The sequence below is a fragment of the Sardina pilchardus genome, chromosome 5, assembly GCF_963854185.1.
Source record: "Sardina pilchardus chromosome 5, fSarPil1.1, whole genome shotgun sequence".
NCBI classification, from domain to species: domain Eukaryota; kingdom Metazoa; phylum Chordata; class Actinopteri; order Clupeiformes; family Clupeidae; genus Sardina; species Sardina pilchardus.
This window is the reverse complement of record NC_084998.1, coordinates 23,742,673-23,768,198: the sequence shown is the minus strand read 5'-3', so window position 1 is coordinate 23,768,198 and position 25,526 is coordinate 23,742,673. Positions and strand designations below refer to the sequence as shown.

Below are 25,526 nucleotides of genomic sequence, written 5' to 3'. Positions count from 1 at the left end.
GTGTAATTCATACTAAAGAGCACCAGCATTGTTCACTACTAGAACGAACCTCTTAAAATGTAAAAAGCTCTAAGCACTGCAGTTTATTTTTATAGATGATAAAAGATAATATTTTGTAGCCCATCTACCTAACACTGTACAGTGTCAGTATTACATAACTGCAAAAGCCCACAAGCGGATTACATTACTCCTCGTTGAAGAATCCGAAGCTAGGATTGGTAGATTTCACACAGCCCCCTCATGAGAAAACCTGATTGGTCCTTAGTGTTGTCTGTTAACGTTGCCATGCCTATTCGAACGTAAAGCAGTTTGTCCGACGTGCAAGTGACTGCCACTAGGTATCTAGTTAGCTAGCAAAGGCCCGAACTGAATAATTTTAGCTGTTGACGATGAAAGTAGGAATATACAACAAGACAGTCTGTTTATAGTCCGTATAAAAGTCGTTGTAACGATGATCATAGAAAATGTTGACGCCTTGAAGTCATGGCTTGCGAAACTCCTGGAACCAATGTGAGTGATGGACTTTTTACATTCTCGCTAGCTGACACTAGCTTGCTTTCTCGCTAACATCGTTATAGCTAACGTTAGCTGGTAAGGTTGCTAACTATCTAGCTGGCGTTGTGTGTGGGAAAGTGGTGAGTCTAATCTTGACATTGTAGTGGACGTAAGATATGTGATCATTGACATCATCCCCAACTAAATCTCTAAATATAGAGATATGACTGAAATCTAAATTCACTGTGGATTTCCCTGCTCGCTTGCTTCAGTTTCTCTTAGCTGGCTAGCCCCCTAGCATTCTGGTTAGCCAGTTTATCTAAGGATTCTCATTGGTTGTTTTCATGCTAGCGTTAGTTTGACGAGCTGACTTGCCGTCTAGTCAACGCATCACAGTAACGTTAATCTTTGAACTCAGTTTGAGTAACTCAAATTGCCTGTTTATTTTACTACAATGTGCATGATTGATGTGATGGGTATAGGGATAGTTTATCTCTTGTAACACTCTTTAAGTAAGCCTAAGCACCCACATGATTGCAATACACGAACACTGCAGAAGTGAAATCTTTCATGAGGCCAAGGCCATATCCATTTATAGACAGTTAGCCTTTCTAGCTAACATATGCTGTTAGCTAGGCCGCCTCGTGCTTGTAGTAAACAACATTTATTGCAGATAGAACAGCATCTTTATCCAGACTGCATACACGTGTTGCAAACCGGTAGCAGATTTATTTTGCTCTGCTTATCTCGCTAGTTGACGTCAGTCATCATAATATCTACAGCGGGAAATTTCCAGCATAGTTTCGCCATGGATGTCATCTCCGGCTGAATATTGTCCAACCCCTCATATTAAACACTCAACCTTTTACAGATGTGATGCTGACCCCTCTGCGTTAGCCAACTACGTAGTGGCTTTAGTGAAGAAGGACAAACCTGAGAAAGAGCTGAAAGCCCTGTGTGCTGATCAACTTGATGTGTTCCTTCAACAAGGTAAGAATGGTCAACACATCTAATTGCCAACAACATAAACCGCGCCGTCTTCAAAGAAACAAGTTGGAGTAGGCCATAGTGAAATGCAACCTTCTGTCATAAAGCCTGATCAGCCACAATGAAATGCGACCTGTCATAAAGACTCATGTTAGTTCACTTTGTACAGGCTATCAGCAGGGACAGTTGCAATATCAGTTATGACCCCCCAATCAGCAGGTAACGGTCATTTTGATGTAGAGATGATCCAATTGGGTTACAGAGATCCCATCTCTCACTTGACTTTCAGAGGAGGAGAGGAAATGTACACTGGTGAAGCTATAGGTGGCAAGGCATAAACTTGCAACTTTTCTGCTGTACTGCTATGCTATGCTAGAGTTTTTGTGTGTCGTGCATTTTTCATTTAACCTTTATTAGACTAAGTCTAACTATTTGCCACCACAGCATAAATCCCAGATCCCTTCCAAAGGCCTGATTAACTGTTTCAGGTGTGCCCAATCAGGTCTTCAATTTGCTGTTTAGCTCTGCATCCTTGTGAAGTGTTTTCAATATTCTGCTAATCTTTTCAGCGTTTAATGTTAGAAAGAACAGTATTTTCTGACGGTACAAAACAAAGTGTTTTTGTGAATTAAGATACAGTAAACTCCTCAAATTTGGGCATATGGTTTTGGGTTTATAGTTGTGTCTAGGCCAGATATAGTGGTAGGCATTCAACAATATTATAGGCTGTGATCATTGTTCTTGGACTCCCAATAATTGCACTGCGCGTTCACCTCATTGCATATGGTAATATCCATTTGCACTAGGTCCATTGACATACTCCATCATGGTATATCACTGCCGTTATCTCACTGGCAAACTCTTAATTGTAGTGACAGTTCTCTGTACAAGGTCTGGATGTCTACCTTTCCCTGTCCATCTAAAAGCATGTTGGATTTGACTGGGGTCAACCACTGTCATTAAAAGAACATAAGAGAGTGTTGTATACAGCCTGTTCGCACCACATCCTAGTTCCCATTAAAGTATACATTAGTTACGGATTTGTTGGTGAACACCATGTTGGTCACCATGAAGCTAAAACAAATTATTTACTATCCATGTAGATTGGTCAACAAAAGTGAATTGGGTCGATGTTGTACTCACTTACCATGTTATGCAAAGTTAGACTGGTACACACAATAGCTGATTTCTAAAAGAACACTGCATTGTGCAGCTATTGCTTCTTAGGTGTATTGTTGTTTGGAGATCAGCAGTTACTCCTGAAGTTACCTGGGTAACGCCAGTAACCTGGCTTTGTAGTATACACCTCTGAAAGCTGCAGAGTAGTTATTGTTTACACAGCTACAGAGCTGGAGTAAGTCCAAGTGAGTAATCCAGTTAGGTCATCAGACATTTCAGAACAAGTGTAACCTCTCCAGGCAGATTAAACAATTTGTACACTTGGCTATTCAATACACTACACTACACTACACTACACTTCACATAGTTAGTGGAAATATTTTAATTGTATTTCATTTGTTTATTTTTGTAGAATGTAGTTGGAATATTCTGATGATGCATCCAGTTCATTTGAGTATTTTACAATCAGTTGATTTTACATTTTCCCCTCTGTTTAATTTCCAGAAACTGCAGGTTTTGTAGACAAACTATTTGAAAGTTTAGTGACAAAAAATTACATTGCGAAACCCCCGATGAAGGAGTCACCCAAAGAGGAGCCTAAACCGGTGGTACAGAAGCCAGATGAGAAGGAAAAAAGCAAGGAAGAGGAGGTACTGATGACTTATTATTATTGTTGTTATTATTATTATTATTATTATTATTATTATTTTGTATAAAGAAAATCAAGGAAAAAGTAAATAAGTGATTAATCCAAAGCCACATTAATATTATTTGAAATATTATTTTTTCTTTTTACTAGAGCTTAGTGCTTAGCTTAGCTGTTTAGTGTTGTCATGTTGCCATTATTGTGTTGCCAACATCGAATCGTTGTTGGTGAAGTCAGTACATTTTTGGCTATAATGAGGAGATCATAGTGTGTGTGAGTGCACATTCCGAGCGCTGCTTGAGAGTATTGTCTTTCCCAGGTGAATCACGCAGAAGATGCACGTGAAGTCAGGAGGCGGAGGAGTCCGCTGAGGAACCGCCCAGATTTTAATGAGTCAAGGTGAGGCATGGGAATAAGTGTTTTGTATTGCATTTTGCATTTGTGCTCTTGGAAGCATGGAGCACTAGGATGAGTTTGGCGAGGCTGACTCGTTACACTGTTTGTCAGATGTAGTTGTAAATGCAAAGGGCATTTTGCAGCATTACTAGGAACAGCTTATGGTGTCATTTGGAAGGTACTAGTGTTGGGCTTGCGTGTCTGTATGTATGTGTTTTTGTTTATGTTGTTGTTCTGCCATATCGAGCTTGTAGAGTAAACGTAAACAGTAAGGATTGCAGGCAGCGCCGCTTGCTTGACACGATGTGAACCGAGCACCGATGTGTCGTCCCCCTCAGGGGCCGAGATGACCGGCGACGGGGCACGGACTGGAAGCGGCGCGACCTGGAGCGCCACGGCAAGGGCGGCGGCGGCGGCGGCGGCGAGTCGTACCGCGAGCGGCACGAGCGCCGGCGGGGGGGCTCGCGCGGGCGCAGCCGGAGCAGGAGTCGGAGCCGGAGCCGCAGCACCAGCCGGAGCCGCAGCGGGAGCAGGGGCCGCGGGAGAGGTGAGCCGGAGAGGGAGGAGGACAGGCAGGACAGGCGCAGGAGAGCAGGTGAGTGAGCCACTGAGAGCGAGTGAACGAGAGGAATGGATGGAAGAACTTTTGACATGACCTGTGTTCGTTTAGCAGATGCTTAATGGAGGAAAACATTCAAATTACAATGCAGTGGAGACTTTAGGTAACAATGAATGCTACAATGCAGTGGAGAGTTTAGGTAACAATGAATACTACAGCACACTGGTGCCATCTCTGGGGGGGTTGGGGGTTTTATACGCCCTCAATGTTAAACTTAGTAGTAGGCTAGCTTGCTGGTCATCGACGCTGCCCGGCTTCTCTCTGCAGAAGACAATTCAGGTATAGGTAACAATAAATACTACAACAATGACTAGTACCTACACTTCTAGTAATTAACGTGTTGAAGAGGATAGTGGTAGAAGGAGAATGGGAGAGAAGGGAAGTGTATGGTAGGTTAGAGTTTAAAAGCATATACTGTAGAAGAGAGAATTATGGGCCGTCAGGGGAGAAAAGCAGCATGGAAGGTGCCAGGGGTGCCAATGCGACGGATGAATAGATAAAGGCTCCTTGGAAAGATGAAGATACGAGGAAGAGCATAAAGAGGTAGTACTACTGAGGAGATTGAGTAAAGGTTGAAGGCTACGTGTAAGAGTTCTGGTTTTGTTCCGATTCCAAAAAGTCTTATGTGGGCTGTCTATAAAGGATCTGTCTGACAGGAAGTAATGGGCAGACCGCGACCTAAGTGCCTTTTTTTAATCTACTCTCCTTAAACCTCTGGCTGCCCTTTGTGGATTGACATCATTATTAAATGTGTGTGTTTATTGTCCCTCAGAACACTGGTCCAAGTTTGAGCAAGAGAGGAAGGAGCAGGGTGCCTACATCCCCACGCCTGCCCCCATGGGGAACGCTCCTCCTCCTCCCCCCTACCTGCTCAACATGAATCCCCCTCCGCACAAGTTCCCCCCCTGCTCCTCCTCCTCCACCTCCTCCTCGTCGTCCTCCTCGAGAGGCCCGCCGGTCCCCGGCTCCGTCTCCATGGCAACGCCGGCTCGTCAGCCCGACAACACGACGGAGAGCTGGTCCAGTTTCTACCTGAGTCAAGACAAGAGCAAGTCGGTGGACGCCAGCCCCTCCAAGAAGCAACGCTGCAGGGACTACGACGGTGAGCAAAGACACACACACACACACACACACACACACACACACACACACACACACACACATCTGTTCCTCTTCTCTTGGTATCTCTTTCTTCCACATACATAGGTCATGGGTCTATTGCACAATGTTTGGTGAGGAAGTTACTTTATTGATGTTGTTATTGATATTGATATTATCAGTTTTCAAGTAGGGAGGGAGATGTTGGTATGTTTTACCTTTTAAAAACTGTGCAGGAAAAATGGTCATCTGGGCCAGTTATACCAGGGGTGGAAATCTGGTCATCTGAATTTCTTTTTCTGGTAATGTTGACTGTATGTTTGGGACAGAGGCATGGCCACTTCTTATTTGAACATGTAGCCTATTTAAACCATGCCGTTGTCTCCCACAATGGTGTTCTAGTATAATGTCAAATGCCACAAATGGTGAAATGGGAATGAACGTGGCTCAGTGAGTCTGCCTCTGCCATCAGTGAAATAATGGAAGTCTTTCTGCTTTTAGAACAATGATGCATTCAGTTTGGTGTTGCTTGAATGCAAAGCTCAGTGTGACTAGTGTTGTAATTGTAGCTCAGATGTTTTTAGCAGTCTGATGTTTTGTGTGTGTGTGTGTGTGTGTGTGTGCCTGTATGTGAAATAACACTAATGACCTAGGTGTCACTGTCTCTACTCTAGGGCCCTGAGGTATTAGTGATGGGCTAAGGGGTATCAGGGGATAGTGTTTATATATACCCCTTCTGTCTCTGGGGCCCAAGGGTATTTTTCACACCAGCCCTGCGCGTGGGGAATTCAGAGCTTTTAGGGTTATCAAAGGAAGTTTTGCGGAAAGATCATGTTTGTTTGCAGTTGGCGTGGAGGCAGCAGTTTTCTTTTTTTTATTTTAAATGTCTTTCGTAGAAAAGGCCTGTTTAGCTTCTCATCTTAATCCCGACAAGTGAAACTTCTGTATTATTTTAAAAGTGCTGAAAGATGAAGTTGTTTCGATTAGATGTATTTCTATTTATCAGTTGCTGCGTTTACATGAGAGCTTTAATTCTGAATAAAACCAAGTTAAATCGGAATAAAAGTTAATTCCGCTTTAAAAGAGACCATGTAAACGCTTATTCCGCTTGAAAATGATTATTCCGAATTAAACTTAATTCCGATTTAAGTGGTTGGTTTATTCCGATGTTAAAGCGGAATTAACTCCCCTCCTTGATCATGTAAACCTTTATTCCGATTAAAAGTTTATTCCGTTTGTTTGGCGCATGCTCGTACAAGGAGGAAGAAGAAGCGCATGCTCGTTTCATGGTTAATTCGGCTCCGTCTTCTTCCCCCCTTCTCCGACAGTCTTCTCCTCCTCAGCTAGCAAACGTGAAGCTTGACAATATTCTCGAGCTGCTGGCTAAATAGTAGGCCTATTATCAGAGTTACTGTGAAACCCGTTTTCATTATGTTATTGTCCATGCTGTAACGTTAACCCGAGATGACAAAAAAGTTGCTAGCCAGCTAAAGTTTGTTTTCTTCCGGTAGACCTTATTAGGCTACGTTCATGCGCCGCCTGTCCAATCGGAACCCTTCCCAACCCCCAGACGTTCAGCAGAATACAATAAAGCGTAATTAACGTATGTTCCATGTAAACGCCAATTCGGAATTATTATTTCCATGTAAACTCGAAGGAGAATATTTTAATTCCGATCTATTTAATTCTGAATCAACTAATTCGGAATTAAAAACATCATGTAAACATGGCCAGTGTGAGAGCTAGCTTTTGCGCTCTTCAATTCCAGTGCACACGCTTAACCCTTTGACCCTTGACCTCTCTCTCGTCTTTAGAGAAAGGCTTCTGCGTCTCTGGCGACCTCTGTCCGTTCGACCATGGAAACGACCCCCTGATCGTGGACGACGTCATTCTGCCCACCATGATCCCGTTCCCGCCGCCTCCGCCAGGGATGCCCATGCCCCGCATGCCCATGCCCCCCATGACGGAGCCCCCGCCCAACATCCGGATGCCCCCCCCGCCACACGTGCAGCCGCCCATCCCAGGGCTCTTCCCCATGCCTGGTGAGTAGCTTTAGCTTTAGCGTGGACACGTTCAGTTGTTCCAGGCCATTAGAGATTGTAGTCATGCTATTTGCTGGCGTTTAGATCACGCTCAATTGTTTTAGGCCATTAAAGATTGTAGTCATGCTATTTGTTGGTGTTAGATTGCATTCAGCATAGATGAATAGATTTTTTTGCATAGATAAAACAGATTTGTTTTCGTCAGCTGACATTGTTACACGTTGTCTGTTTGTTTGAGATGCTGTAGCATAGCAATTTTGTAGATGAGCATGATTTCAGTTGAGTACCTGTAGTCGGTCTGAATTTCTAGAATTTGTGAATTGTGCCTGAATGCTTCAATAGTGTATGAAATAGAAAAAATATTTCCATGACATGCTAAATAACGTGCTTAAGGCCTTTTAGTACAGCCAGTGGTTGACTAGCACCATAGACTGTAAGTAGACCCTATTTTACAAATAAAGTATATTTTACATGGCTTGTATAGGCCGTTTGCATGTTTTTAAGCAATGAGGTATTTCCTTGGTCATGAAATAGCCACAGGTGCTGACATTACACTAAACCAAAAGCTGGTCGTTATCATTCCAAATTGGAGTAAGCTAGAGCTGGGTGTAGCGGGTGGAGGTGCACAGCGTGGTTGAGGTGGAGGGGGTGTGTGTGTGTGTGTGTGTGTGTGGGTGGGGGTCAGTCCTCACTCCCGCTGGGCTGAGTCAGTGTGGGTTGTGTCTCCACCTGTAGGAGCCCCGCTGATCACGACCACTGTCACAGACACTCCTCCACCGGGGAACTCCTCCTCCTCCTCCTCCTCCTCCTCTTCTGCTCTGGCCCCTCCTGGAGTGGGACCTCCTGCTCCCACTGCTGCTCCCCCTCCACCTCCACCTCCCCCTCCCCCTCCCCCTCCTCCCCCTGCACCCCCCTCTTCCTCCTGCTCCTCCTCCTCTCTGCCTATCCACCTTCAGTACTCTCTCTCGGAATGTAAGCACCTATGCTATTCTCATTGGGTTGGACAGGATTGGGCTTTTTGACATGGTCAGTAGAGCTTCTTTTGGGCGGGGGGGTTGCCAGGGTTTCCGCAGGGTCTTAAAAGTCTCATATTGAATATTATGAATTTTTGGCCTTAAAAAACAAAGATCTTAAATATGTGAATTTAATGCACAAGATCTTAAATAAGTTTAGATAGGTCTTAATTATTTCAGTCCTCATTTAAGGTTACTTCAACAGTAAAACATATTTTTAGCTGCATAGATTGAAGTTGTTTGACATTATAGTTCTTTCTCTCAATGGTACAGATACAGTATTTCACAATGTGCTAAAATCATAGCAAGACGTGTGGAACTGATATCTGATAAAATAAAATAAAAAAAAAAGCATTCTAGCCTATTTAGAACTTAAGAGAACACGTGTATCTACTTTGGTAATAGATCTGGGATTGATTTTATTTCATATTTGTTTCCCCATGAAATCATTCGTTATAGTCTTAAGATAATCTTTTTAAGACTAACTTGTTGAAATCTGCCCTAAGTTACCATAAGTTGGTTGGGGAGCGTTAAGGTTTTGTTGCTTAAAATGTTAATTACAGGCATTGCTCATTTCAAATGGTCGCCCGAATAGCCAACCTATCTTTTCCCTTTCCTTTGGTCAGATTCGTACGACTCCGAGGCGTATAACCCAGAGTCTCCAGGCCTCACCAGCCGACCGCAGTACCGGCAGTTCATCCCGCGGATCCAGACGCAGAGGCCCTATCTCATAGGCCTGACCTCCGGAGAAGGCCAGGGCTCGCGAGGTACCGAATGTCAGTCAACTTCCCCACATATGCCATGCTCATTCAAGCCAAATTCAACCGATTCTCAAAGATTACTGCATGTTTCTCTTTTAAAAAGGAATGGATCAAATTTTAAATGATTCGGACACCTTAATCCAAAGTTGTGATATACTGTTGGTTAATAGAACACGTCTTCAGCTATTTGTTTACAATTGTTCGCTGTTGGATAACGTCAATTCACTAGCCGTTGCGGTGTTTCTCTATAGCTGCAAATATCGTGATCCAGACAGAGCCCTCGGTGACCAGTGCGTCCACCAGCGAGTCGTGGTTCAACTCCGAGGCGGAGAGCAGGAAGAGGCCGTTGAGCTCCACAGACGGCCCCCATCCCCCCAAGAAGCCCTGGATGGACAAGTGAGTGGTGTGGACGTCTGTCTCTGTGCGAAGCTCAGTATGACTAGTGCTGTAATTGTAACTCAGATGTTTTTTAGGTGTGTGTGTGTGTGTGTGTGTGTGTGGAGTGGACGCTTTGGCGTGGTTGTGACGGGCTAAAGGCAAGCCTGAGAAGTCTGACAGATCCCCATTAAACATGCGTATGCTATAGCAGCGGAGGTGCTTTTTATTTTATGATGTTGCCAGATTTGTCATGCTAAATGCATAGGAAGTTGTCCAGTAACAGGGGCTCATGCAGACGCAGCATGCTGAACAGTGTGGTTGTGTGCAATTCACTGATAACCTCTTGGTTCAAGTGAATCAGAGGTTTTCTGTGCAGCTGCTTTCATTCACTAGCAAATTTCATTCACTAGCAGAGGGAACGCTAACAAGGGAGCTACACCAGGCGCGTAACTGAAGCGTTCCGTTCGCGTATGCTGCAGCAGTTAATCACCTATAATCAATGGAAGTAGCTACACCAGACGCGACAGTGGCGCGTACATTCAAAAAAAATAGACCAGTCTTCTAAAATGGATTTTCACGAACGGAACGCTTCAGTTATGCGCCTGGTGTAGCTCCCCTGTAAGGAGAAAATCATTGAGAGTTGTGTGAGACGTTTCTATGAAATGTTCCTAAAGATTGTGTTCCTCCTTTCCTCAGGCCAAACTTCAACTCCCAACACAAGCCCAACTTCCCGAAGAAGAATCACTACATGAACACTAAACTGGAGGTGCGCCGGATCCCACGGGATCTCAACAACATCACCAAGTTAAACGAGCACTTTAGCAAGTTTGGGACTATTGTAAATATTCAGGTAAGTAAAGATGTAAATCACAACTGATTTATTTGAATTCACTGCTTGTTATTAGGTTGCTTTAGCTAAAGAACTGCCATTGGGTCTAGGGATGGCGAAAACTACAAATTTTCTTGACCGACCACCGAGGCTCATTAGCCGGTTGAAACCGGTTAACCGATTCGTTTAAAATAAATTATGCTATTTGAAATAACAGCCACGCAATTTCCCAACTCTCATCTCTCTGTCCCACGCTCATATAGCCCCGGCGCCGCCCTTTCACTCACGTCACTTTTTTAAATCCTACAGCGCCAAAAATGAGTCCTGCAAACCAAGGAGCTTGTAAGTGGAGGACAAATGGTTCCTTTGCTCCGAAAATGGTTTGGGTACAAGGTGATCGCGTTGCAAATAAAGGCGTGTGTCTAGCGTTAGAAGCTCATTTGAAGCTGAAATGGCCGCGGCTCACTTGTGAAAACGACAGCTCCGAAGAGACGCAGCTTAGTTTGAGGAAGTGCTAACAATAATAACGAAAGATGATCATTACCTTATCTGTTACCATTGATGACCCTTCCTGAAATGTAGATGTAATGTCTTTCCAAATCTGAGCCCATCTTATGCGGAAAGTTGCCTAGACTGCAACACTATAAAACCAATGGATAAAGCAGCGCACTTCCAGATTGCAAAAGACGCACCGGCCACCGCTGTGACCTCGTGCCAAATGTTGTTATTGGTTTATTACGTAGCCTAGCCCTAGCCTACAAGCAGGCGTTATGAAAAATTGAGTGTGAGGGGTATTTTTTTAACTTCACGCAAAAAAGATCTTCTTGGAATGAGATGGCTAGCTGTAGTGTAGTTTTTTAACCGACTAGCGACAACTTTGGTCGGCTTACGTGGATACGGTCAACCATCGGTCAAACAGTCACCGGTTAACATCCCTAATTGGGTCACTCTCCACCTTCTTTGTTACGAGTGAAATAGTGAGGACTTTTCGTTTGTAACCCTGTAAGGTGAAATCAGTCGCTTGAGCACAATGCTATTTTGAGAAAATAAATAAACTTCCGGGTTAAAATGTTGAATTTCACGTTTTCGCATAATTTGACAGTATACAGTCTACAGTTTCATATCGGGAATAAATTTCACAGAAAAACATACGTTTTGACTGTTAAACCCGTTGAAGATTCAACAACACATTAGCAGTCACTCCCGTTGTCCACACCGCTTAAAAAGGTGATTTTCTCCTCTTCTGGCATATTGTGATGGGAAAACCATGTCAACTTTGGATGCGGTTATCCTAGCGATAGTTTTTGTAATACCCTCAATATACATATTGTTGGAAAGCTTAGTTTGTGGCAGTTCATGTGAGCAATAACTTATTTTTGTAAATTTTACCAAAGCAACTGGTTTTGCCTTGCAGGGTCACATTTGGTAGTGCTTACCTCATTGGCCTGATCCTGTGAGCTTATGACCATTTTGCAAGTGCATTTTAGTGTTATTTTCTCATTGTTATATTATCAATCATGAAAGACTTGCTTGTCTGTGTCCCAGGTAATGTTTGGGGGTGACCCGGATGCCGCCCTCATCCAGTACACGTCCAACAAGGAGGCCCGGGCCGCCATCTCCAGCACCGAGGCCGTGTTCAACAACCGCTTCATCCGGGTGCACTGGCACCACGAGGCCACCGGGGGGCAGCAGGAGCAGGGCCTCGGCAGCAGCCAGGGCACCAGTCTGGCTCCACAGCACGCCCCCCCACACAAGGTGAGAGTGTGTACACACACACACACACACACACACACACACACACACACACACAGGCTATGGACACTGGCTAGAGGAAATTCTGCGAGTGGAAATGGAATAGTATCTGGAGTAACTGCAGAGTGTTGTTTGTGGTGTTTAGCACATGCTTTTGTCCAAAGGTAACATTAGAGTTAGACATGTAGTACACACTAGAAAAAGCCTGTAGTCCATGTTCTGCGGTCTAAAAAGACAGCAGAAGTCTGCTGTTGTTGTTTTTGTCCGGGCGGCACCCTCTTTATAGTGTTCTCTTTGTTCTGTCGTTCATTTTTCCAACCCTGCAGCAGCACAACCCAGGGGCCTATGTGCTGAACAACACCTTCCCCAAACCCCGGCCAGAGCTGCCCACGGCCACCCAGGGGGCGACCGACCCGAAGGGCACGAGCCCGGAGCTGCCCACGGTGAGTAGGGCCTCTGAGTCCGCAACACCCACACAGCGGCCCGGCGGAAAGTCGGAGAATTTTCTGTTTGAATAGAACCGAATTCATGGTATTGTGTTTGGCCAATTGTACAGGTGACTGTGTGAATAGATTGTGGGTTTAGATGAAGGTAACTGAAGTTAACCCTTCTTCTTCTTTTGCCAGGCTGCAACATCGGCAGGGGGAAGTCATCTGAAAGGGCCGTACACGAGAACAGTTCTCAAGCCGTCCTCCAAGTCCCTGGGGAAAACGGCCAAAGCACTTCAAGCGCAGGAGGTCTTGAAAAAGAAGCAGGTGAGGCTGCGTCAGAGGATTTGAAATTAAAGCCCTTAATAAGCCTGTGATGATTAAACTGTAGAAAGGTTATCCCCAAAACTGTTGAGTGTAAGTACTTATTCCATAGATGATGAGATCCAGACTGGCAATACTTCTTAAGCTCATAAAAAGGTTTGTTGCATTGGCTTATTGGTTCACTTTTTTTTCTTATTCTTATTCTTATTTCAGGAAGCAATGAAGTTGCAACAAGGAATGCGGAAAAAGAAACAAGAAATTCTGGAGATGCAGATCGAGTGCCAGAAGGTAAAAGAAGCTGCTCTGTTTATTTGTCCATTAGTGCAGCTACAGTATAAACAGCATAATAGGTATGCAGTTCTCAGATGAGTTCCTATTATTATAGTGTGTGTGTGTGTGTGGATGGGTAGTTTTATTGCAATTTTGTGGAGTGGCCATTATAGCTGTAATGGAAATGTTGCAAATCTTTTAATCAGTAGCTTACATTATAGTATTATATTTCACAGAATGACTGTGAAAGCCCATAGGCAGCTAGTAACCTGCTCTGATGAAAGAGTAGAAAAAGAGAGGAGGGAAAGAAAAGAGGGATGCAGGTGGGGGGGGGGGGTTAAGACCCTCTGATCTGTTGCCTTTGCTCATCTGCTCATCTGCTCATCATCTGTCAAGTTTAAGTTTATTATAGCCATTTCAGCAATATAAAGATAGTTGATAGATTGTGTTTTGGTATGCTCACATATAACACACATAATGACAACACAACATCACAAGACTGAAGCGAAAACAGGCACATAAATAGCAGGGGTAACAACACTTAATACACAAAGAAAAGGTGCATGGTTTACAGAGAAAGCAGCAGTAAGGTTCAGTTGTGTAAAGAGAGGTAGATCAGGTTATGAAGTAACCCATAAAGTGCTTAGTGCATGTTCAGGTGGCGGATAGCTTGTGGATAGGTACTATCCCTAAAGCGTGATGTCACTCACACTGGGCCGCGTTGCTCTCTTCCCCCCCCCCACCCACCTGGCCAGGTGCTGATCGGGCGTCTGGAGACCAACCGGACGATGAAACCGGAGGAGCGCGCCGGCATCATCAAGACGCTCAACGGCCTGTCGGAGATGATCTCTGCGCTGCAGACGGAGATTGTGGCCCTGCAGCGGCCCGCCGGCACCACGCCGCAGGCGCCCCCCAAAAGCGACCAGCCCAAGGACAAGACGGATGTAAGAGCCACCGACCCCCTCCTGACCCCCACACGACCCCCCAAGGTGGAGATGCTGTCTCAGACTCTCTACTACTACCTGCTACCCACACTCCTCTGGTGTCTGCGTTTCTTGTACTTGTCTAGTGCCAAAGGAAACATGTGAATTGATATTTCAGGGGAGCAGCCAAGACGGCTCTCGTTGTTGTTGTTGTTGTTGTAGTTGTATCTGCTTATGATTTAATTTCTCAAGGACTAGGATATGTGACTTACAAAAGTGAGTTGCAGTGAACAGTATGAAGTAATGTAGAGGGGGAGAATGATATGATATGATCTTGATGCGTGATATGTGCTAAATCCGGGTTACGCTAACGTGATGTATGATCTGTGTGACGCTGTGTCTGCAGGCCCAGAAGGAGCTGCTGGACACAGAGCTGGACATCCACATGAAGCTCGGCTCTGGCGAGGACACGGCGACGCTCAAAAGGAAGCTGGCCGAGCTGCATGCCGAGGTAAGCCGCAGGCCGCTGGGCCACTTCAATACACCACCTCCCCCGTGAGAGTGAGGGGGAGGGAGGGAGAGTGAGTGAGGGAGAGTGAGTGAGGGAGAGTGAGTGAGGGAGAGTGAGTGAGGGAGAGTGAGGGAGAGTGAGGGAGGGTGAGTGAGTGAGGAAGAGTGAGTGAGTGAGTGAGTGAGGGAGGGAGAGGGAAAGAGAAAGAGCAAGAAAGGGCTAGCAAGAGAGAGAGAGAGAGAGAGAGAGAGAGAGAGAGAGAACGAGGATGCAGGTGGGGGGTGGTTGTTGAGTGCCTCGCTGGGCCACCTATGGATCTGCGTTGACTAGATGCTGCCCAAAATCCTCCCGTAAATGGTCCTCAGTTTAATCTACGCAGAGTTCATGAAGTAAAGCCTACCTAGAGCAAATTACCTCCTTGTACTGGTGTGTCTGCAATTAACTGTGCTTGTTGGGGGAGAGATAAACAAACTCTTACAGCCTGATTGACACAAAGTGTGTCAAAAAACACACTCATTCACTTCTCTGTTACATTGCTCTGCGATTATTAGTTGCAGCGAGATGAGACCTCTATTGCACAAAAGAGCAGAAGTGAGGCTTTCCAACGAGACTAGGCACTTGTCTGTACCACCAAGTATGAAAATTGAAAAAAAAATCATGAAATTAAATCAAATTGTATCAGGTTTGCAGTTTATACTGCTGTGTTCACCCGTCCTCCCATTACTCTCGTTTGAATTTCTCGCGAACCCACGATTGCATAGATATGGCATGCATGTCGGATGAAAGAGGAGACAAAGCGCTATCCATTGATAGAAAATACATCAATCCTTCTGTGTTATAAAAACAGACGAAGTGAGAGAAAATTAGTACTGTCGTATAGCTTCGCCTACTGTTGTGCAACCCTTAGGGTACGTTCAGACTAAGCGTCTTTTTCTCAGCTGCCGGCGTCTGTTTTAAATTATAACCCTATGGAGGAGACCGTGTTTTCAAAAAAGTTGCCGGCTTCTTTTAAAACGCGACTGCAGCCGTCTTTTTTCTGCAGCTCGAAGTTGAGAAATGTTGAGAAATTGGTCAGTTGTCTTTTTTACAACTGACCAATCACAAGCGGATTAACGAGACCTGTGGTTTCCCATGACAACAGGTAAAAAATGGTGAAGGTGACAGAACATCGGTCGAGAGACTCGTTTTAGGTGTCTGAGCTTTTGGGAAATGTTTGACATGACTTCACAACTTTGCCATAACATACTAAAGCAATAGTCAACCCCATTTTTCTCTTTCGCGATATTTTGTGTCCACACGTACGTTAGTCACTTTGCCTATCGCAATAAAAACGCTTCCGGCTGCTTTTGGAATAAAAACGCTGGCAGATTTTTTTTTCAATATGAGAAAACAGTCTGCACAACTTCTTTTGTCAGAAAAAGACGCTTAGTCTGAACGTACCCTTACTCTTGTTTGATTTACTCGCAAACTCGTGATTGGATGGATATAGGACGCATGTCAGATGAAAGAGGAGACAAGAAGTGACCGCAAAATCATAACTTCCTTTAGCTCGACTTACCCCATGTTTGCACAGAAAGGTAATTTTTCATCACTAAATACAAATGGCCATTTATTTCTCCACATATTTCTGTAAATTGCTCAGCCCCAAAGTATCCCTCCACCATGGTTCTTAAATTGCCAGATTCAGGGCAGTCAATGCAGTATGCTTGTTATATTTTTATTATTTAAAAAGTAAAATCAAATCAATGCAAGTATTAATGCATGATATTGTGGCAGATCTGGGTAGCTTAGACTGTGCTGGAAAAAAAACAAAACGTATGTAGCATGTGTGAATGGCACTTACAATGACCAGGACGAATGCTTCTAAGTAAAGGTAGTGAAAATGCCCTTAAAACAGCTTAGGGCTTATTGGGTTAAAGGATGATTAAATTTAACATAATAAATGCTGTCCCCTTTTCAAATTCGAAAGTGGCTCATTATTATCCGTCATAACATCGGTATCGGCCACAACAAACCGATAACTATCGGTTGTCGTTTATAGGCCCTTAAATTCCACACAGGAATTCTTCTGGGTGTTTTTATTGCCCTCACTGCATTCACACATAAAACAATAAATCCCATGGATTAAAGTTTTCCGTCATATGACGGATTTCCGTCAACCGGAGGCGCTAGAGGTCAATCATGAGATTGATGCAGATCCGGGGAGAAAATATTGGGGGGGGCTGTGCGGCGCGATCTCCCTTGCAAGCTGCAGTGATGGTTACACCTCTTGTTGAACCCTGTTTTGTGATAGGCCTGTGTTTTAGCCTATGTTAAAATCTTCGTTGTGCGATAAATAAATAAATAAATAAATCAATAATATAAATGCGTTCGTGCAACTGCTTTGATGAACATTAGGCTACTACTAGGCTACTACTAGGCTACTACCACTATTAGGCTGCTACTAATAATAATAATCATCATCATCATCATAATTATACAATAATAAACGAGAGAAAGGCCAATTGAAACAGATGAAAGAACAGTCTTGATTTATTAGGCTTTTGTAGGTCAAACAAGCTTTGCAGAAGTTCAGGAAAGCTGTCGTTTTTTCGGTTTAATTAGTCTATGATTTGGGCTAATTATTCTTCATAAAAGTAAAATGAAAATAAACAGTAGTTTCGCCAGTTGTAATAGTAAGCGCGTTGCGATGGTTACGATACTGTTTTCAACTTCCGTTCATTCTGTTAACATGTGCGTTCTCCATAGCAAACTAGGTTATGCCTCAACTTAGATTTCGTTCGAAATGTTGGCAATTCTGCCCTCAGCATGTATATACTGCATCACATATAACCGATATAAAATAGAAAAGTTGACTTTTATATGCGTTATGATATGTTAAGCACCGTAAACCGTCACGTTAAAACAGATACAATGCAGCTTCGCCGGAAATAGAAAACCGTCTCGGTGTCATGGCGACCCCCATTGTTGGCTGCGGAATATCGTGGATAGAATAGCTTCAGGACATCAACGCACTAGCTGCGCAAAGTTCTGCGTTGTTTGCGATGACTTCTTGTCCGCATTTGCTAGTTCCCCGATCTCATCAAATTAGACTACTTAGAGGTCGGCAGTGTTGGGGAGCTTAAAGATGAATAGTCAAAAAGAACATGGATATAGCCTACTTTCGGTCATTATTAATAGAGTCGGGTGCGCCCGAAACGCAGAGACAGACAATGGAAAAGTGTGTGTCTGCGCCACGCCACTATTAGGCTATCCTACTGTTTAGTTTAACTGCTAATTTCTCTAAAAATAATTATAATAAGCCAACAAGGTTAATTTATACAATTCAAATGGATCCAGTAGCTTAGGCTATGTCTATACAGTTTGCCTAATTTGTCTTCTTCAAAGAGAAAGTCGTAGGTCCGTTTCCAATAAACGAAACTTATATAATAGGAGTCCTATGACTGACACGTGTTCTTTTAAAAACGTCTTGTCTTCCAGTTAATATTCTTGAATGTTTATTGTAACAAACAGCACAGTTCTCATACAATTGACACGACCAACACGGTCAGAAATACCGTGGTACTCCTAACATTTCTGCCGTGCATCACGTTCTTACCCAACAACTAAAACGTCTTAAAGTGACATGCACCTTTTAATTAAACAACATGTCACCTAATCACACTAAGTAAAGTTACACCAAATTATATCCTGACATAAGAAAACATCAGAATTCCTTAGCATATTACATTTCAAATCAATTATTCCAAATCTTCAATAACAGAGGCCTATCTGACGGTTAACCAATGGCTGTGAGTTTTAATTGTTTTCATGCATGTCTGATAACAGGTGAGGAATGTTTTGGAGACATGCATGCATTTTAGGCATAATGCTGGCCCTAATCTCTGACTGAAAGTGCACAGAATTTATGCATTTACATAACAGTATTTAATAAATGTTCTCGGGGGTGACAGTGACACCCCCAACCCCCTATTTTTCTTTGAGGGGGGGGGGGGGGCGGCGGCCGCCAACGGGCTATGGCCGGCCCTCGGAGCACTCTTAATAAGCAACAGTGTGCAGTATTGAATAGCTAGGCCTACTTTAAAATGTGTTACTTGTAAACGTAGGGTACAATTAGTCTGTATGGCCCTATATTATGTAGTTCTACGCTAAGGCCCTTTGATTTGCCTCACTTGCGTGTGTCAATTTTTATTTTTTTTTTGGACAAAATATTTTCAGTCAGATGAGTTTTTTTCACTTTAATCCATGAAATCCATTGATATCAGATGAGTTGCGACTGCACATCCAAATCTCCAGCAGACTAAAGTTCTAACTGGGCTAGCATTACCTATGCTATTCTTGAATACAGACACAAGAATGCATAGCCTGTTCAACTTCGAACTAACGTAAACACATGCAAAGTAAAATTACATACAGAGTGGGCATTTTACACCTAGTGATCGTATAGTTTCTTTTGTTTTCCATACAACATCGACTCACCACACAACAAACATTGATTCATTGACAGTATAGCGTACCTGCATTCATACATAAAACAATAAATCCATTGATATCAGATGAGTTGGGACGGCACATCCAAATCTACAGTATAAACGTAAAAGGAAGTCAATAAATTGCAACCGTTTTCTCCATAGAGCTCGCGAACATAACGCGGCTGCCGCCAAAAAGACGGAGCCTACAATAGCTCGATTAAATACAATCGAAATACAACATTCTAGCTTCACTTGCAGAGATATCTGTTAGTACAACTTATGCAAATACTTATTTTCTAACCGGTGTGAAAGACAGACATGCTATTGTATTAAAACCCAAAATGATTCACGGAGCACTCCATGTACAGCTCTCCTCCAGCAGACTTAAGCTCCGACTGGAGTACGGGAAGCGCAAGACCGCAAGTGCTCTAAACACTGAAATGCAGAGTAGAAATGAAAATACAATTGCAGCCGCAATGTCTCATCTTTATGTGAATGGGTACAACATATGAAAACCTTTTCAGCATGTAAAAAACAATGTGTATATAAAAATAGAGAATGCAATAACATGGTAATATCAGAATTTTTGAGAGATTTCACATTATCTTGCTAAGGTTATTTTCAACTCTGTTACAGGTGCATGAGTAGTGTTTGAGTGCCCATTGTGCTATGGGTAAGGGTGTGGGTGCAGGGTCACCATAGACTGTGAGGTTGGGGCCAGATGGTGAACTTAAGCGAACCAGAACTTCTGAAAAACTCCTGTGCTAAACACAGAGACACATGGAGAACTGCACTAACGTGTGTGTGTGTGTGTGTGTGTGTGTGTGTGTGTGCCATCATTGTCCCTTTCCATTTTCTTTGCACTCCTAAAACCAGGGCCCACATGTCTATATCGGGATCACTCCATAGTACAGTGGTCGTGGCCTTTTTTTTTTATGTCCTACGGCATAGCTTATGTTGAGATCTAAACATGAGGAAAACAAATCTAAATGTGCCATAGCACTCTGTCCATGTAGTCACCCTGCACATGCATCACTAACAAGGAAGACCTCTTTGTCACACTCAAACACACACACTCAAACTTACTAACCCACCACACACACACACACACACACACACACACACACACACACACACAGATATACAGACGGAGCATGGTTTTTCCACCGCTGGTGTGCTTAAATTAGTGTGTGTGTAAAATATGCATGGGCTTACCCCTCTCCAGCACATTAAACTACAGGCACTTACCAAGCCCAGAGGACCCTCGCTCAACGAGCCGGCTCCAGCAGCAGCCCAACACTGCTGCATTACACGGCATTAAACTTTGAGCTGATGTTCCTTGTAAGAAAGGAGAGAGGAGACAATTAATGGGGAGGGGTTGTGTGTGTGTGTGTGTGTGGTGTGTGCTTGGTGGTGGGAGTTGGTCACAGCTCTCAAGAAAAGTCTTCAAAGGCCATGCATGCTGCCTAACAGTAAAGGCCTGTGTGAAGTTATGCAGTTGGTTGCCATTGTTTTTTGGGGGGTTTTTTGTTATTGATTAGAATTGATTGGACGGTTTATGGTGTGTATTACAGTACTTAATTTAGGGGAAAGCAGCTTAGGGATTGCAGTGGTGAGGTGGATACTGATTATGAATTCATGTCATGTCATTCACTCTAAAACGACAACATAAAGTGCAGTCAGCCAGGTTGTGTAGGTCATATCTATTTATTTTTATTTCTAGTTATAATCAAAGATTCCAAAGATTCTAGATGTGGAGCGCTCTGTGATCCTTGGTTATAACCCAGGAGCTGTACTAGGGTTAACCAACTTGCTGTTTGTCCCCAGGCAACGCGTATGGGGCTGATCCCGGCCGCGTCTGCGGCCACAGCGACGGTGGCGCCGGTACGGCCGACGTTGGCTCCCCCCACTCGCGGGCGGGGCGGCAGGGGCCGGGGCCGAGGCCGCGGAGGGGGTCGGGGAGGCGGCGGCGGCAACCACATGGTGGTGGACCACCGGCCACGGGCGTTCATCATCCAAGGCGTCACGCAGGAGGAGAAGGACGAGCTGAGGCCACACTTCATGGTAAGAGGCGGTGTGGAGAAGAGAATGAGGGGGATATATGATTATTATTATTTATTTATTTTGCTACATAGGAGCGAGAATACGAAGCTAACTTGAGTGGTTTGCTTCGGTTAGCTCTCATGTTCCAAAAATTTTAAAACGGTATTAAAAAAACAAAAAATGGGCCCCAGCCGTGGCGCAACTGGCTGGGGCACCTGCACCGCACGCCGGCGACCCGGGTTCGATTCCCGCCCCTTTCCGGATCCCACCCCCGCTCTCTCTCCCATTCACTTCCTGTCTTTCTCCACTGTCACTGTCAATAAAGGCATAAAATGGCCAAAAAAATATATTTAAAAAAAAAAAAATGCTCTCGTGAGCTACAGTTCAGTAGCTCAGTTGTTATCACTGCACTGCACGTAAATAGGGTAAATACGAACCATAAGCATAATTCTGAGACTATATTGAGGGAATGTGTGGACGGCAGTCCTACAAGTATCTGTTTGTAGAGTTTATAGGCCTAGCATAGCAGCTCTTTCTCATTCAGATTTGTGCTGGAGATTCAAATGGAATGCTGCCACTAAATTTTGTCTGTTTTGACACTCCGTGATTGTTGCCACGGGGTCTACTAGTGGCTGGAGGGGGTTGGTGTTCCTACCTGCTACTAGCAACTTGTTCAGTCTTATTACAAGCGATAAGAACCGTTCTGTCAGAAATGCTGTTCGCCCTATTGCTGTAATTTCCTTACTATTAGCCGTGCCTTACACATTGATTTTGCTAAATTTCTCCAGCTATGAGGTTAATACACAGAGGCATTTAATATGGTATAATATGGTTTTGTTTCTTTAAACTTGCATAAAACACTGCCCTGCGGTTTACACACAATGCGGCTAATACACAGGAAATTACTGTAAGAGTTTATGTGCGATCAAATCATTTTGGAAATCTTGTGTAAGGTAAGCTATTTATGGGTCGATAACGTGTTTTTGGTTTTCTTTTTGCATCAGAAATTTGGCGAGGTCGAGGATTTCCGTGAGCAGGATGCCACCAGTGTTGTCATGACCTTCAAGTCGCGGGGCGAAGCAGAGAGCGTAAGTTTCCTTCAACTCCTGAACTCTTTCCCTTCTTAATTATTTATTCATTCAACAGGCATTTCATTCCCATTCCCAAAAACTCATATTCGTCTTGTTGTCATTTAAAAGTTTCGAAGGTACCTGTTTGCTCAGTCGCGCTCACTTTGATTCTTGTTCTCAGGCTGCCAATCAAGGCGCCAAGTTCAAGGGGCGCTTCCTGGAGATCTCCTGGTACACGGCCAAACGGCCCTCCGTGTCCTCCGAGCCCTCAGAGGAGGATCCAAAGGAGGAGGCCAAAACGGTACATCTGCAGTACTGCACACTCATAACCCAAACACACACACACACACACACACACACACACACACACACACACACACACACACACACACACACACACACACACACACACACACACACACACACATGCACACACCATATAACAGGGTACCTGTGGGTTCTTAACATTTTTGGAAGTTTCTTAATACTTTCAGATTAAGGCCTTAAAAGTATTGAATTTTGTTTACAAAGTCTTGAATGTCATTCACATGGTCTAATTTTTTCCTTTGGATACAGTAACATCAATCAGTTTCCGCAGAGACAATTATATTGTAAATTGGGAAGATATGTGACTCTTCTGAAACTAAACTAACTACCACTTTTATTTTGAAACTTTAACGCCATTCTAAAGTGAAAGTATGTGCAAGCCCAAGTGTGTCTGAAATGTCAGCTAGAAACATAGTGATGTCACAGGTAGGATAGTTGAAACGTTGATAATTAAATATTCAAAACGAGTAAAAAAAAAAACGTGTTTAAAAAAAAACAAATAAGTTAGCATAGCAATGTAGCAGCCTGTTTTCTTCTAATTTTGTGAATGTTATCTACATTAGACTGCTAACCTTATGTTGCCGTTTTTGCATGTGAAAGAATAGACATGGGCCACTGTGTTCAGCCTGTAGTCTGCAACCCTATACAGGCCTCAGTTGTGTGTGTGCACATGTAAGGAAACTCACATTTTAGTTGTCAGTTTGGAACTCCTAGCCTGCTACTGTTGTGTAATTGGTGTCCTTGTTGTTGTTTCCATAGGAACATGTTAGCTCCTCCCTGCTCGCTGAAGATGAAGAGGAGGAGGAGGATGACGACGATGAGGACGAAGATGGAGAAAGCCGCTCGTGGAGACGATGGAATAAATAAATGCATCTGGCTTTTTATCTTTAATTTTATTTTTATGTCGTGGGTGGGGTGTCAGAGACTAACTTGGAAATCAAAGCTGTCAGGTCAAACCCTCTACCGTCTAAACCAGTATTCATTGACTGAAGGAAAACATATTTTGTTGAGTGTAGATGTGTATTGCGCAAAGTGCAAGTGCATCCACACTGTTTTGATAACTGCATAATTAATCTCTGTGCCGATGAACCGGTTTGAAACATCAGGATCACAAACTGCTCTGGCTTTGATTACATTGCAGTGCTGTAACACAAGAGTTGTGACTCAAAACATTGTTTTTTTCCTCTTCCTCCTCCTTACATTTCTTTAGTGTGCACCTGCTCCCAACTATTTGAATATTATAGTGAGCTAGCAGGTGACAACATCCTGAATAGCATTGAAGGCAAAAATTAAATGTGGCATTGAAAATTAAGTCCGTTGAGATTATATTGCTACTCAAACTATATGCTTGAATAGCCACCTCCCCCTATTATCATTGCAGTTACCCCCTGATGCTTGTTGTGCCACTATGTGTAAATACAGTATCCATGGAAACTGAGGCACAGCTATTCTGTAAAGTGTTTAAAGGAATCCCTAACTTGCATTATTTCATCCCATACCAAAGAGATCTTTGGAACAGGATGGGTAGAAAACATTGTTTTCAATTGACTTGTGTATAGTGCTGTTTTGAATGTATGGTTTTTGGTTTTACATTATTTTGCCTTACATAATCAGCTGACTGCTGGATTTGTACAAGATACATGCCTCCTTCTGTTGAGCTTCTGTGTAAATTTTGTACATGTTGCAGTTTGGAATGACTGTTCATACCTTTTATTACATGGTAGCCATTTCAATGTTGAAGTTGGGGACAAAATGGTTTCCCTTTTTTTTTTTTTTAAATTGTGATTTATTTTTTGAGTTGAGAAAGTATTCTGTCCCTTTCTAAAATCCTTATTTATAGCAGCATATTTAAAACGTCACCATCCCATTTGTAACGGTTATTTTCCCAGCATTTCTAAACAAGAATTACCCCCCTATTAACGCCTGTCAGTAATGGGGCATATGTTTTTCATAGAGCTGTAGATATCCCCCCCCATTCCTTTCCTTTGACATGCCCTCGGTAAAGAGAGCTATCCATAATGCCCGTGTGAGTGTGCAATGCTGATGAAATATCTATATTTTTGTTATTAGTACTTACACACGGTATTTAACAATATAACGAGATAATGATGAGGTATGATTAGGTCATATCATCCACCAGCCCTTTCCTGTATCTCTGCTTCAATTTGGTAAGGGCGTGACTCCTCTCAACCATTAGGATGGCCTGCTTTTTGTACCCTTTTATGTCATTGTACATGACTTCAGGATGAAAAAATGTCTCTTTTTCTGGGAAATTTGTGAACTCAGAAAAAATATATGTTGCTATGATATTAATAGCAGGACTATTTCAGTGAAAAAAAAACTAAAATATTGATCTCCTGATATTCTTTATTTTTAAAACATTGTGCTACCATGATTGGGTGGTATGATGCATAGAACATTTAGTGAGAAGGTTTGAAATATTACTGTTTATATATTGCAGAATATGTGGATGTATTTTAAGTTTTGTTTGTAAAAATGATTTTTTAATTTGCATGTTTGGTTACCAATAAAGAAGGAGGAATGGTTTCATTATGAATATCAGAACAAACACATTAAAAAAAAAAAAAACAATTTGGCCAAAAGAAATGAAATGAGAAAAAAAATAATAATTTCAACATCTTGACAAAAAAAAAAAAGTCAAAATGAAAAACTCACCATTCCAGAAATAATACCTGAATCGAACGTTGTCTGTCTTTTATTTTCCTATCATTGAGTGAAAACACACATTTGCTTTAAATCCGTCACGCCTTTATAACTGGGCTTGAAGTTCTCATGCACTGCAGGAACTCTGGCGTTGGTCAGGCTGTTGATTTGAAAGTAGATCTTTATATCTGCTTTTGTAATCTAATAACTTCACATTTTTTGTGTTAGACACTACATAACAGTGGATAGCCTTTTGATTAAAAAAAATTAGACCATGCTTTCCCCTCAGGTAGACTAGTTCATATAAGATAAAGCTGGAGGAAATAAGAACAGTGAACATGAAATGAACACAGTGGAAA

The 25,526-nt window shown here is 43.1% G+C and overlaps 1 protein-coding gene across 3 annotated transcripts; it reads left to right on the top strand.

Annotated features, from left to right (window-relative positions):
* The first annotated feature begins 309 nt into the window (after window positions 1-309).
* rbm27 (RNA binding motif protein 27) lies at window positions 310-25,190 on the top strand. Of its 3 annotated transcripts, none has more exons than XM_062537015.1 (20): window positions 310-510; window positions 1,367-1,485; window positions 3,106-3,251; window positions 3,567-3,646; window positions 3,982-4,238; window positions 5,035-5,364; window positions 7,175-7,402; window positions 9,042-9,182; window positions 9,428-9,572; window positions 10,251-10,404; window positions 11,929-12,138; window positions 12,462-12,578; window positions 12,762-12,890; window positions 13,101-13,175; window positions 13,913-14,146; window positions 14,487-14,591; window positions 20,891-21,127; window positions 22,111-22,194; window positions 22,358-22,477; window positions 23,263-25,190. In XM_062537015.1, the coding sequence occupies exons 1-20, from the start codon at window positions 452-454 to the stop codon at window positions 23,368-23,370; spliced, it is 3,078 nt and encodes a 1,025-aa protein (XP_062392999.1). In that variant the 5' UTR covers window positions 310-451; the 3' UTR covers window positions 23,371-25,190. The 3 variants fall into 3 exon arrangements, with proteins under 3 accessions (XP_062392999.1, XP_062393000.1, XP_062392998.1); XM_062537016.1 differs by having other exon boundaries at window positions 9,042-9,191; window positions 13,913-14,101; XM_062537014.1 differs by having other exon boundaries at window positions 9,042-9,191.
* Window positions 25,191-25,526: the final 336 nt, after the last annotated feature.